Consider the following 14,011-nt stretch of genomic DNA (forward strand, 5'->3'; position numbering starts at 1 on the left):
TATCTGAATATTAGTCAGATTGTGATATACTGTGCTGCTGCTTTTTGTGTGTGCAGGTCTTGAAAGAACAGCAGTGAGTTCAGCCTCGGCTTTTGTTTTCTTTCATTCGTTCTAAATTGTAGCGTGAGGATTGTTCTATTATATTAAGCAATATTGAAGCTTTTGTTGGTGCCATGGGACATGCAATATTGAAGCAATATATTAAGCGATGTCGTTCTAAATTACCATAAAGATAGAACTGTATGATGCAAGTGCTAGCATATGTATGCTCTGCCAACATGCATGCATATGAAGTATTCTGTATGGATAACGGACATGAACTTAATGATGCTTTTGCTGTAATTCAGTTTGAAGTATTCTGTATGCTCTGCCAACATGCATGGGTTTGACCTGGATTGATCCAATCTGTGCCAAATGATGGATTGACCTGTTCGGTTTGAGTGGATTTGGTAGGATTTAATCTTCCTTGGATTGAGTGACACAGGTGGAATCATTCAAACTGGGTCTGAAAGTAATCCTGGTCAGAATCCAGTCCGGCATTGCCGAAGGAGGTCTTAGGTGGAATCGAATCACGCGTGGAATTGAAGATTCTTCCACATCTTGCGTTCACACGTGCGGAATCGAAGATTCTTCCACATCTCGCATTTCGCTCCACGCTCCTTGCTGTTCACAGTGGATGCTCCCTGAAGTGCTAGCTTTTCGAGTGTGGAATTCTACCTTCGTGCCATCAACGCTGAAAACGCGGAGACAAACACGCTCTAAAGAAATATTGCATTTGTTCATATTTGTGTAACGGGATGAAACCATATTTCCCTTTTCTATTCAAATACAAATGGACGAGACATGCACACTTAATCTTCCACATGACGAGATCTTTCTTACCGAAGAAAGGCTTAAAGTACTCTTGCTGCACGAGGTAGTTTGTATACATGTACGATTCTAGCTACGCAATTGAAAGATGGTGGTAGTATATATAGGAAAGTTACTCAGCCACTGCATAAGTAGCCTACTGGCATGTCCATGCCCTCTTGCTATTACCCAGCCTCGTTTTACCACCAGTACGCCCACCAGCATATACTCTTCTTTGTGAAATTGTAGTAGGGGAGAAAAAGGGAAGAGCATGTGTGCAAGAACTCCTCTTGTTGTGCATTAAATGATCAGATTTCCGGAATGGAAGGTCTCTGGAATCTCAGTTCGTTGCACAATTCTGGTCGTCCTTCCTTCACAAATTTATGTATGGACCACCCATATGTTCTGACAAGCTAGAGCGAGATAAGTATGTGAGAAATTCAAGGTACGTGAGTGAATGGATAGTAGCTAATAGACGTTCCACTGCTATTCACCGAGCCTTCATGGTATTCCGGTACTCAACGCTTCTTGTGCTTGTTTTAGATCCATTTGTTCACATTTGTGTAAAGGGATGAAACCAAATTTTCCCCTTTTTCGGTTTTAACAGACGAGACGTGTACTTGTTCATTCCACAACACGATCTTTCTCATCCATGAAACGCTTACAGCAGTATCAGCTAGCCTGTATATATATACAATTCTAGGAACACAATTGAAAGATGATACTACGATATCATTGAAACAGTTTGGTGCGTTGTATAATATAGTTTAGTTACTCAACCACTGCATAAATAGTATATTCCCTCTGTTCTAAATTGTAGGTCGTTTTAACTTTTTAGGTTTATAGATATTATTATGCACCTAGATATACAATATATCTAGATGCATAATAATATCTATGAACCTAGAAAAGCTGACCTACAATTTGGAACGGATGGAGTACTAGTTTAACCATGCTCTCTTGTTACTCAGCCTCGTTTTACTATGACGAACATCAGTACACACACCAGCATACACTTTGTTGTGAAACTGCAGTAGGGAAGAAAGAGAGATCAGCATGTGCAAGAACTCTTCTAGTTGTGCTTCAAATGAGCAATTTTTCAGAATGGATGGTCTCTGGAATCTCAGTTGCACAATCCAGGACGATCTCGCTTTACCTAATTATGTATTAGAACATGATTTTTATTTGTTATTAGGGCCTTTCAAAAGTATCCCCGCGAGCCTGTAGTGAGCACCGGTAGTGAGCCTAAAGCGCGGAGCTGTTGTGCACCTTAGCAGTCGTAACTCCCTGGCATGCATCATGACCGCTTGCTTCTACCTTGTACCATCCACCTAGAGTCGCCACATCTCATGTAGTTCTTCCAATTTACATTTCACGTTCATAATTCTTAAAATCTCGAAAAAGATTCAATACTGAAAGAATTTTCAACAAATAATGCTAAAAGTTTGTCTAAAACACATTTAACAGCTGAAAATGAATCGGCACCGACTATAGTACTGTTTTCTGCCTTAGTAATCATTGTACTGTTTCTAGTCGCTACTTCCAGAAATAGGTGTACTTAAAATAAAAAATTTCAAGCATATTACTAGTTTTGACAAAATGACCTTGTTGTTCCTGATTACTCATGATTCAAAGTTGCGCTATCTCTAGCTACTTGTTATGTTGATCCTTAGTAGTCCAACCGTGAAAGAAGTTATAATTAGTAACTGGATTTGCGACATGCATTTCTCCAAATAAATTTGGTTGTTGGTGTGAAAGTTTAATTAAATAGATATGCCCACAAGCTAGCTAAAAGTGCAGCCTTTGTAGGAAAAAATTTGAAATGCTCGAAATGCACTCATTTTAGGACAGAGGGTTAGTTCTTAAGTAAAATTTCCCTTTGAGCCATGTGTGCCAATTACGGGGTGTACAATTATGTGTCAGCTGGTTGGCAAGCTGTTTATGATACACACACAACTTGCATCAGAATCTAACACCGAGAGAGTAGCAAGCTATTTGTGCTACATGCTAAATTAACCAATTACGGGCCTCTGATGACCTGCTGGTCGTGAACACACTCATCTGTTGTGCGTTGTTGTGGTCGAGGACATCTCGATAAGCACATACATGCAGTTTTTTCTTTGTATATACAATAAGATAAATAGTTCACTGGAAAAGAAAACAGACAATAATAAGAGCACATGCTTAGCTGTTGTGACAGCAAAACTATGCTGATAATGAAGTGGTAACAGGGAGGGTGAACAGAGAGTACTAGATAGACCAAGGGGAAATGGAGAACAGAGGAGGGGGAGCAGAAATCAATTGCAAGCAGGGAGGCCAGCAGCAGCTATGCGGCGTGCCACGGCCGAGATGAAGGAGACGACGGTAGCGTCCAGCACCAGAGATCCGACAGGTATCCTGCGTGGTAGTGAGGTTGTATGCGGGTCTACGCATTGCCTCCGCCCCTCGGCGTCCGGGCCACGATCTCCATCGCCTAGCTAACGCTCATCACAACATGGGGCGGGCTCTCCTCTGCAGCCGCAACTGCAAGGAGGGAGTCAGCGACAGCTGCGGCTGTGAGGAAGGGGGCGACGGGTTCCGCCGATGCGAGCAGAGAAGGCCGATTTTCAGGAGACACCTCATGACGCTGCCAGAGAATCAGTCAGGTCATACTCTATAAAAAAAGATGTAAAACGTAAAATAGTGCAATTGTCTCAGGATATACACGCATTACAAATACCTACAGAGACAAACATTTCACTCCACACCAGAAGGTCTATCTACAATAATATACAGGCCAGTATATAAAGTTCCCCACTTAACTGATGCTTAGATGGATTATCACGAAGAACAACATATCGTTGGACTTGAGGCACGTCTAACGTGGCAAACCAGCAGTCGAGAGGAACTCTTGCTCCAGACTGTAGAACTTTTTGCTACCTTGAGATGAGGAAAGTTCAGATTTTTTCCCAAAATCAATGCCTGATAACTGATAGCTGTTTATATCACCTTTCATAAGCAAGGGTTGCCTCTCTTCATCTTTTCCAGCAGCAGGTTGATTGGACTCTGCTCGTTTTGTCCTCAGAAATTGTAGTGCCATCTCCACTTGCTTCATAGTAGGTCTTTGGTCACTTTGGAGTCTCACGCACATCTCCACAAGAGATGCAACACAATTTATTTCTTCTTCAGACGCTTCCTCAAGAACTTGAGGAGCTACTATTTCCGTAATAGGCCTATTCTTCATCTCCCACATAAAGTAGTTAGACAAGTTTTGCTTTGTGCCCGACTCACTTGTAAGAATAGGCTCCTTTCTTACAAGCAATTCCAAGAGTACCACACCAAAACTATAAACATCACTCTTTTCATTTAATTGCCCAGTATGGTAATACTCTGGATCTAAGTACCCAAACGTTCCTTGGACATTGGTAACTACATGTGTTTGATCTATTGGAACCAATCTTGAAGCACCAAAATCTGACACTTTAGCGGTATAGTTGGAGTCAAGGAGAATGTTGGATGACTTCACATCACGATGGAAAACTGATACTGAAGCTGCAGAATGGAGATAGGAAAGAGCCCCAGCAGCTTCGGCCGCAATCCGGAGGGAGCCATCCCATGACAAAACTAATTCGTTACTTGAACCACCATGGAGGAAGTCATAAAGTGAGCCATTAGGGATAAAATCATACACCAGTAGTGGGACCTCGGTCTCGAGACAACATCCAAATAACTTAACAATATTCCTATGGTTTATTTGAGAAAGAATTGCAACCTCATTTATGAACTGATTAATCTCACCTTCCTCAATAATTTTAGACCGCTTTATTGCAACCACACGTTGGTCCGATAAGATGCCTTTGTAAACCGTACCATGTCCACCCCGGCCTAGGATACGTGTGGAATCAAAATTATTTGTTGTCTTTTCAAGCTCCTCCAGAGAGAAAATCTTTGTCTTTTCACTAGCATTTTCATCAGATAATATTAGTTGTTCTAGGAGTAGGCCCTGGTTTCTACGGAAATACATCCTACGCAGTCGTTTTTGGATGTTTCTTTTCCATTGACGAGTGAGGTATATTCCACCAACACTAAGAAGCAGAACTGTAAAACCGCTGCACATACCGATAATAACACCTGAAAAATTGTACCTATGAGTTCCATTTTAATACAAACTATAAATAATAGGGAAATTTGTCTACAGGACACTAAAAAATACAAACTTTTCTATAGGACACAGCAGCAAGTTTTATTATCTGTAGGACACCGTCAAGTGTCCTCGAGATAACAAACTGAGTGTCATATTGACAAAACCAGGTAAATGTAGTGTTCTGTAGATAAATTTCCACTAACAATATCTCAAAAAATATACTTCTTACCTAAGAGAGCATTTTGTTGTTTCATTGACGAGCACTGTAATTTGGTTGGATCATATACTGTCTTCTCAGGGCATGGGGTACAGTAGAAGCTTCCTAAAGTATTGTGGCACGTTCCTTGACATCTGTTTGGTTGTATACACTCATTAACATCTGCAAATTAAGCACATGTATCTTTTTTAGGTAGCCAGAATTTGCTAAAACCTTTCATAGTTTACTGATATAATCAAATGTAAAACCAAAGGAATAATTACTTCCCTACTTCAAGACGCCACATGCACCATAATGTTGTATATCATCTTCACATTATTAAGACATCTATCGAAAAGTTCATATACTCCCTCCATTTATTTTTATAAGACGTGATATGACATGGCACGGTCTCCCAAATTACACTTTGATCATTAATTTATCTTATCTTATATTATTTATAGTTATAAACTTATAATTATTGCAGACTACATTTGATTACAAATCCAACCATGTCAATTTTACATCATAAAAATAAAAAAAAAATATTTGTTAAATTATTGGTCAAAGATAGCAATGTTTGAATCTAGCTATGCACGTACACTTTATAAACATAAATGAAGGAGTATACACCATCATTAAATGCCTCAGGTAACAACTATACTATACCATTGACAAATTAGTTATTTAGACAATGCAAATATCGTATTTTTTGTCATCCATATGTAATGCATGGCAGTTCATAACTTCAGTACAAGGTAAATTCTGAATAAACTATAAATTGTAATATTTTACGAACACAATATTTATGCATATATCTTTTAAACTGACATGGATACTTGGGAAAATTAAGGAAATAATGAATTCAAAAGCCACCCCTGATCTAGCCACACAATAGAACGTTGCAACACAAAAGTCGCACGTTTTTTGTGTGAAATACCTACATGTGTGGTTACTAAGCTTTAAACACATGACCGCCCCTCTAAAACGACCCCAATTAGAATCCACAGTGTAAAACATTGTCATCTGGTATGAGTAAAAAGTTTACTACACAACTGAACTAGTTGGCCTAGGCATTTCTGATCTTTAACGCATGGGCTGGGCAATATGTATAAGATGGCTGTGGTTACAAAACACAGAACACAATAGGCTTTGGTCCATATTTCGAATACATGTACATCATTGTGTTCAAGCATTCTTCTCCAAGGCTATTGGTACTAAGGTTGGATATTGTGCGCACACTCTTGTTTGGAAAGAGATATGGCTTCATGGGCATATAATCTCTCTTCCACCTTATCTCTTTGCTTTGGTGGCCAAGTGAAGGGCTAACAAGCAAACTATATTGGAGGCTCTTACTGATAATGCCTCCATTGCTGACATGCAAGGGGCCCTTACAGTGGGTGTAAGTGCTGGATATTTGGACCTTTGGGATCTCATCCTCAGGCTGTGTTGTTGCAGCCTGCTAGTGTGCAGGATAAACATGTTTGACGCCTATCTTCTTTAAGGGATTATTCGGCTAAGTCAGAATAAGAGGGATTTTTTCGAGGTGCGGTTCAGTTTGAACATTGGCAGTGTATTTGGATATGTCACTTCTTCATATGGCTTGTAGCATAATCCCTCCATCCCAAAAAGAATACCATCCTAGAATCAAATTTTGTCCCAAAAAGAATGCAATCTGGGATTTAAGCATCGTGCATGCATAATATAGTACGCTAATCTAGCTCGTGCATGCATGATTAAATAGAAATGGATTGCCTCCATCTTCTCTATGCAAACACAACTAACTAAAGGCACATGCGTCTTTTTCATTCACCCCTAATTTGTATGAAAAATTCCACGATGTTGTTCATTTTCGGATGGAGGGAATATGTGATAGATGTTGGATGGCTGATCGCCTTACTTGTTGAAGCTTACAGCATCCTGAGCACTATCCTCTCTGTGACCAAGAGGCGGGAACAATTAACCACTTGCTTGTACTGTGATTTTGCCCAACAGTTTTGTTTCTGTTCTACAGAATGTTGGCCTACAAAGCTTGACTCGGCAACCTGCTGAATCTTCCTCTAATGGCTGCTGGTGGTCGTGGAGTAATGATTTGGTTGGACTGGCAAGTACTACAAGAATTAAATTCCATCACTATTCTAGGGGCTTGGTATCCATGGAAACACATGAATCAGTGTGCTTTTTATGGAGGATCAAGTTAAGGGGCTCTCTCTCTTATTTGCCCCGAGCCCGAAAATGTAATGATGAGCTTAAGGTCATAGTGGGTTCTCTTTTAGTTTAAAAGGTGTGCATGTTTTCCTTTAAATATCTATGGTTTGTGGTGCATGGTGTTGTATGTGTTTATCACACACTATATATCCTTCTTAATATAATGATATCCAGCTTTCATACATGTCCTAGAAAAACAACTTTAAATGAAAAATATCAACTGCGAGAACGTAGATCTCGTTGATACTTATAATTTTCATATAGAGTTTATTTTATCCATCAGAGTCTATATGGAAAATTATAAATTTTTTAAATAAGATAAAATTCAAATTATACGTAGGAAAATATGTGGGCTGGCTCATGGAGGTATCAGTGGCAGTGATGAGGAGAATAATACCACCGGTCCATATCTTTGACCAGCTGTGATTTTGCTGCCTGCAGGACAGCAGTTACCAAAAATCACAATTTCTGTAGTAGTATTAAGGACAAAAGTCGCACATATAATCGTGAACATATTTTTGCTGGTGAATAACCCATAAGGGCTTTGTCTGGTACAACTTTCTTATTCGTGTTGGTATTTGGCTCCAAACTTTACTATTACGGATGAGCGCGCTGCTAGAAAAAATGTTTTGTTGTAGTATCTAGTTGATACTAGAAACATTTTAGGTATGTAGTTAAGTCACACTTAAAAATAACAATTTCCAATATAAAGATATGTATTTAGCATATAGGATCATAATTTTGTACGGGAAGGAGAGTTTAGTTACCTTCGCAACCACTATGGAGGTATGGATTTCCGTGGTACCCGTAGGAGCAATTGCATCGGTAACCAACATAGTCACTTGTAGAATTAACTGGAATGCAATTGCTATTTGCGCTAACACATGCATATCCAGAGCTATTTGCCTGTGCCTCTTGACAAGTTAGATTCGCAACAACCCATTTCAAAGAAACTGACCCACCTGAGCTAACAAAAATGCCAGGGCCGTCGTCAGAAAAATATCTAACTGATCCTTCATCATCATCAGGGATTGTGTACTTGATAAGCCCTTCGTTAATATTGATCTCTGTCACAAGATAGTATTCATCCAGTTGCAGGGTAGAAGTTGTCACATTTGTGCAGTTGAGAAAAAACTGTTCTCTACCAAAACAACCTTCTTCAATCCCAAATGGAAAAGGAACCGTGATGTTTCCACAAACACGGCTGCAATTGGCTTTTTGTTGCGCTGCAGGATTGTAACCTAATTCCAGTAGAAAAGAATTCACAATGAGTACTATAGAAAAGTAGTACTTTTTCTTTTGGCAGGTAATACCTTTATCTAATATGTTAATAGATGCTATAGTGTGACCCAGAATGGGATGATTACTATCTAGCTATGTTGAATATAAGCCACCACAGTAGTTTAAAGATAAAGAAAATCTGGGACAAGTTCCTCCAAATTCTCTTACTACTTATTTTAGAGGATCCAAAGTTATAACTTTAAGGATATAGTTACCGACTCACGAAACCTACCGCACTTTGTATTCTGCTCAACACACCCTGACACCCATTATGGTTCTCTGGCATTTTTGACAACTGTGTCAATCCTAGGAGATTTTTTAATTCGGAAAGAAAATGAATGGAAGAAAAGTAGTACATACTGAATATCGATTATGCAAATACGTAAAGTATTGTAGTTTTGTTGGTCATATGAGTGACTATGCAGTTGGCATATCTACAACATCTGTAGAAAGTCAAGCAGGGCCATTTATAGTTTGCTGAATTTCTACGGGTTCCTTTTAACTGCCCTATATATTGTACCATTTTTTGAAGACGTAAACACCGCTTCTATTAATAAATAATAAATCTATATATCTGAATGGTCTCGGGCTTAAGTTCTCAATACAGAAATCGAGTGTAATGAAAGAAGAAGCTGGCTTTCTTACAACTGGGTAGTGTTAATACCTCTGTCTCGCGAGCAGCCACTTTTTAAATATGGGTTGCCCACGTAACCTGAATTGCACTTGCAATAATACCCAATATACTCAAAATCATAAGGATCGATACATTGGCTATTCTTGCCAACACAAGCAAATTTTGCATTATTCTCCTTGGCACTCGCACAGTTTGGTTGATCGACGATGTTCCAGGAGAGGTCAGCATCAACTGTAGTTACGTTGATGTAATCCCACAAAGAGCTCCGATTATAATTTACCTCTGGACTGCTTTCTCTGTGACGGACAAATGTGAGATTAAATGCTCGAACACTTGTCTCCCATCTGAACGTGCAACATCCTGTGCCGTTGCAGTTTTGCCTAGCCGCCATGTCCGTGATATCACTGGTAGGACATTTAAGTGTGCAGACCGGCGATGTTCTATTCATATACCGATCACTATAATATATGTCAAAGTCGCAACCAGTGATATTCATCGAGATATAAGAAATTGTAAATGAATTCCCAGGAGAACTCCACGACATGTTGTATGTGTGAACACCATAACTCACTGGGATAGTACTATTTGGAAAATTGATCTGAATATGTGGGCTCGAACTGTAGAGATACCCTGCATCCACTGTGACAATATTGTAGGCAACCTGGGTGATGCCATCATGTAGAAGGAGAGTTGGGGGCTGAGCAGACTCGTTGCAGGTAAGCTCGAAGTCACCACCACGGGAACAACGAGGCCCGATGCCAAAAGGATAGCTGAAGGTCAAGTCTCCACAGCTCGTCTGGCAACCGGAGAGGGTGGGGATGGTGGAAACCGTGCCATTGCTCTCTGCTTGGCTTCCCAGCACGACGGATACCAGCATCAATAGTTGAATCCCCAGCAGTGAACGGAGGAGCAATAATGGAAACATCCTCCACGCCGGGACTTTTGTATGTTATGTGGTTTGCAGTTTCAATGATGAAGGAATAGCTCGAAAACAGGGTATGCATCATTATATAGAATTATGTTGGGGCAACTTAGTCATTTCCATTGACTACACAGTATAATTGTGGGGCTAAAGGTTGTCGTCTTTTTTCTTTTTTCTCCACATGCATTTTCCAGTTGTCAAATTTGGCCGGTTCGAGAACAATAGTCTACTGCTTGCCTTTTTGGGTCCACAACACCAAAATATGGAGGCCCTAACAAAAAGATCAAAATATCAAGGGATTTGATACTTTTGTTTAACGAGAAAACAAATATGTGGATAACCCTCCAAATCCAACCTAGTGCCTACTTGTAACATAAATGCAGTGTCGATCTTGCCAATCTCAACTAGCCCCTTAATTTGATTTTCTGACTCCTCTTATGATTTCTCACATATATAACTCGGTGGGTGAGAAATCAAAAGAACGATTTAGATTCGCCGTATGAAACACGTGGTATCCATCGGACCAGGTATGCACGCAGTTAGATTTGGAGCAGTCATACATGTAAGTTTTTTTATGTGTGGCGTAGCCTTTGTTTTCCATACACTTCAGTGTCACAACTATAATTAGCGATATGCAATTATATTATCTGCATTCAAATGTATTGGCAAAAAATTTGTTTTTTCCTAGACTTGAATTAACTTTGTTGGGATCTGGACCAATTAAGAAAGTCCCTACACGATTTAAATTAAAAACCCAATTAGCTATTATAGAGAATCATTTTCGTAAAACTTCATATATATGGTCAGTCAACTATTAGCGTGACAAATCAGCAAAACATTATTTTCCACACAAGACATGTATGGACGACAATGATGAATAATTAGTGCGAGATGTCCATACGAGACCAATAAGAGGCTTGATGCTCTTGTCGTTGGACCCATAACACCAAGTCGTCCAATGTTAGTCATCAGTTAGTTGCATTGTCTCGCTCCACGCGCTAAAACTATTCTAACCCGTAGAATGGGGCAGCAGCATTCATGATTTCGACACCTTCATTAGAGGCAGTAAATAGCATTGGACTGATGTGTGGTACAGTTGTTAACAAAGAAGACGTCAATTCGAAAAGGGACTAGATTTTTCCATGGAAACAAGCTGGAATTCCAATCTCCAGTAGGGATGTTTGGATACTAGGTGCTAAACTTTAGCAGTGTCACATCGGATGTTCGGATGCTAATTAGGAGAACTATGAGCTAATTATAAAAAACTAATTGCAGAACCCCTGTGCTAATTCGCGAGACGAATCTATTAAACCTAATTAATCCATCATTAGCAAATGGTTACTGTAGCACCATATTGTCAAATCATGGACTAATTAGGTTTAATAGATTCGTCTCGTGAATTAGACTCCATCTGTTCAATTAGTTTTGTAATTAGCCTATGTTTAATACTTCTAATTAGCATCTTAAACATCCGATGTGACAGGTGCTAAACTTTAGCGGTGGGTATCCAAACACCCCTTTAGTGGGCGAGTTAGGCATTGAGTCCACGACTCAGAACAGTCTACAAAAAGACTTGCTTGGCCAACAACGTTGACGGATTTTTGTAGCCGTTATATAACTATTTTCACTAGAGGTACGTGACTGTTATTTTGACGCCCATTACCCGCTGGTAAAGCTGGTAACGGACTACGTTAATGCCCATTACCTACAACATAGAACTTGACACAGCTGCTCCAGCAGGCACATGCGGCTATGCCCGCGACTGTAGTGGGCTAGCTGCCTTCGATTGGTTGGCTTGCTAGCTGGTAGGCAGAAACTTTTGTCCAGTCCCCACCGGCTGCGTCAATATTGCTTGGCTGGTTGCTGGTTTCCGTAGCGAATCATGCATTTACAAAGTCGTTAGGTACTTAGAATGTTGACATCATGGACCCTCTCCCAGATACAGGTCTTTTTCCTTAAATATTTCCTCGTCGCCGTGAGGCGATCTTGAAGCTGCCTGATGCTCCTTGCTCTGAGGAACATGCTTGGTATTTCAATAACAACTTGTATGTCTCTCATGCAACACCTATAATTAATGTTTCTTGTTTTCGTCCAGAATGACCACGCTCCGTTTGCTGCCACTGCCCATGTGCTGATTAATTTTGCTAGTTTACAGTGCAACAGAGGTATATGTTTCGCAAACAAAGATGAAACTTCTCTACATATCCATAGTAGACATACGGGTAAAGAAACATGCATGTAAGGAAAATGGCGGTCAAAGTCATTGTTCTGATTTTAGGGATTGAGTGACATCAATGTAAATAGGACTGATATGTTTGTCAAAGTCTTTCATCCTTGTAGGATCTTTACCATGTCCATGTCCATGCCCTAGGCCACGGCCGTGCCATGTCCCCTCCATTGGCCGACACGCATACACTCGTGCCGGTGAGTGTAACAACCTAATTTTCAAACTTTTCAATTAATAAAATTTGTTAGAATTTAATTGCACATGACTAAGGAATTTTAAGGTTGCATTTAAATTTTCTTTAGCATTTAAATCTTTCTCAAAGTAAATTAACGAATCATAGGAGTTCATTGGCATTATTTTTTTTGGCTGCTTGAATTCAAATTCGCATTTGAATTCATTTGTTTGAATATTTTTAAACAATAGGAAATCATTTTCTTTTCCTATCCCTTTCCTTTTCCTCTTTCGGCCCGTTTCATCAGCGCAGCAATAGCCCCAGGTCGGCCCAGCAGCGCCCTCCGCACCGTTCCGCTTCCAGCCCAGCTCCGTAGCGCAGCCGCCTCGACCCATCTTCCCACGTCAGCCCACTCCCGTGCCGCCTCCGCTCCCGCTGCTGACAGACGGGGCCCACCTGTCATTCCTCTCCTCGCGCCGCACCTGAACCGGACTCCAGTCTGAGTTCCGGACGCTCCCGTCCGCCCGTGCCTTCCTTGGCCTGCACGCCAAGACGCCCTCCCAGGCCTATTTAACCTGCCACCGCACCCCCTCAACCCCACCAAGAAAACCCTAAGCTCCCACGCCCTAGCTCTCGAGTTGTCGCAACCCTAGCTCGCGCTTGCCGCCAATGACCCGCGCCGCCGTTGCCTTCCAGTCAGCAGAAACACCACCCAGAGCACCGCAAGGAGGTGGCGAAACCTCCCGTGAAGATCTCGTGCACTCTTGTGCTTCCTTTCGCGTGCACGAGCTTGCTGTAGTTGAGCTCCTCCGCTCGAGCCGCCCCACCACGTCGCCCTTCGCCTCCGTTGCCTTGGCTGCCGTGGGAACCACCTAGATCGTTTTGCAAGCTCCCCAGCTTCATCCCAAGCTAGTCCGCATCGAGTTTTGTGGCTGGGAACTCGAGCTTTGCTCGATTCCGGTGAACTTTGCCACCCAGTGCCGTCGAGCGCCACCGCCCACCGCCTCGTAGCGCCACTAGTCGCCCGATCCTGATCGAACGGCTCAGATAAGATCTGACTGGAGTCAATCCGGCCACGTACCGGTCAACCTTGCCACGACGTTGCTCTTTTGCTAAAGAGATCCTGAGTTATCTTATTTTTGCACCCGAGGTCCAGTGCAGTTCAAAAGTAATTAGATCTAGGTTGTTTTTCTTCCATTTTAGCCCCTGCTTTTCTTAGTTTTTATGCTTGCCATCCTAGATTTGCTCTTTTACACTATAGACCTTTGGTTTCTACGCATAATGAGATTTTAGCCCTTGGTTTATTTAAGTTTAGCCCCTGGAAGTTTACTTTTCTTGCAGATAAGCCCTTACATCTTGTCTAGGCTATATCTTTAGCGTTTTAGATCCGTTTTGAATG

At 41.0% G+C, this 14,011-nt stretch overlaps 1 protein-coding gene across 2 annotated transcripts; it reads right to left on the reverse strand.

The window, feature by feature from the left end:
* Positions 1 to 2,913: 2,913 nt before the first annotated feature.
* On the reverse strand, positions 2,914 to 10,259 carry LOC101786131 (wall-associated receptor kinase 5). 2 transcript variants are annotated; one of them, XR_001164460.3, is made up of 5 exons: positions 9,322 to 10,259; positions 8,144 to 8,617; positions 5,202 to 5,351; positions 3,652 to 4,959; positions 2,914 to 3,475 (listed from the first exon to the last, which is right to left on the reverse strand). XR_001164460.3 is itself a non-coding variant. In XM_012847301.3 (4 exons), the coding sequence occupies exons 1-4, from the start codon at positions 10,214 to 10,216 to the stop codon at positions 3,707 to 3,709; spliced, it is 2,772 nt and encodes a 923-aa protein (XP_012702755.1). In that variant the 5' UTR covers positions 10,217 to 10,259; the 3' UTR covers positions 3,477 to 3,706. The 2 variants fall into 2 exon arrangements, 1 of the variants encoding a protein (XP_012702755.1); XM_012847301.3 differs by lacking the exon at positions 2,914 to 3,475 and having other exon boundaries at positions 3,477 to 4,959.
* Positions 10,260 to 14,011: the final 3,752 nt, after the last annotated feature.

The sequence above is a fragment of the Setaria italica genome, chromosome VII (genome assembly GCF_000263155.2).
Source record: "Setaria italica strain Yugu1 chromosome VII, Setaria_italica_v2.0, whole genome shotgun sequence".
Classification (NCBI taxonomy): Eukaryota; Viridiplantae; Streptophyta; class Magnoliopsida; order Poales; family Poaceae; genus Setaria; species Setaria italica.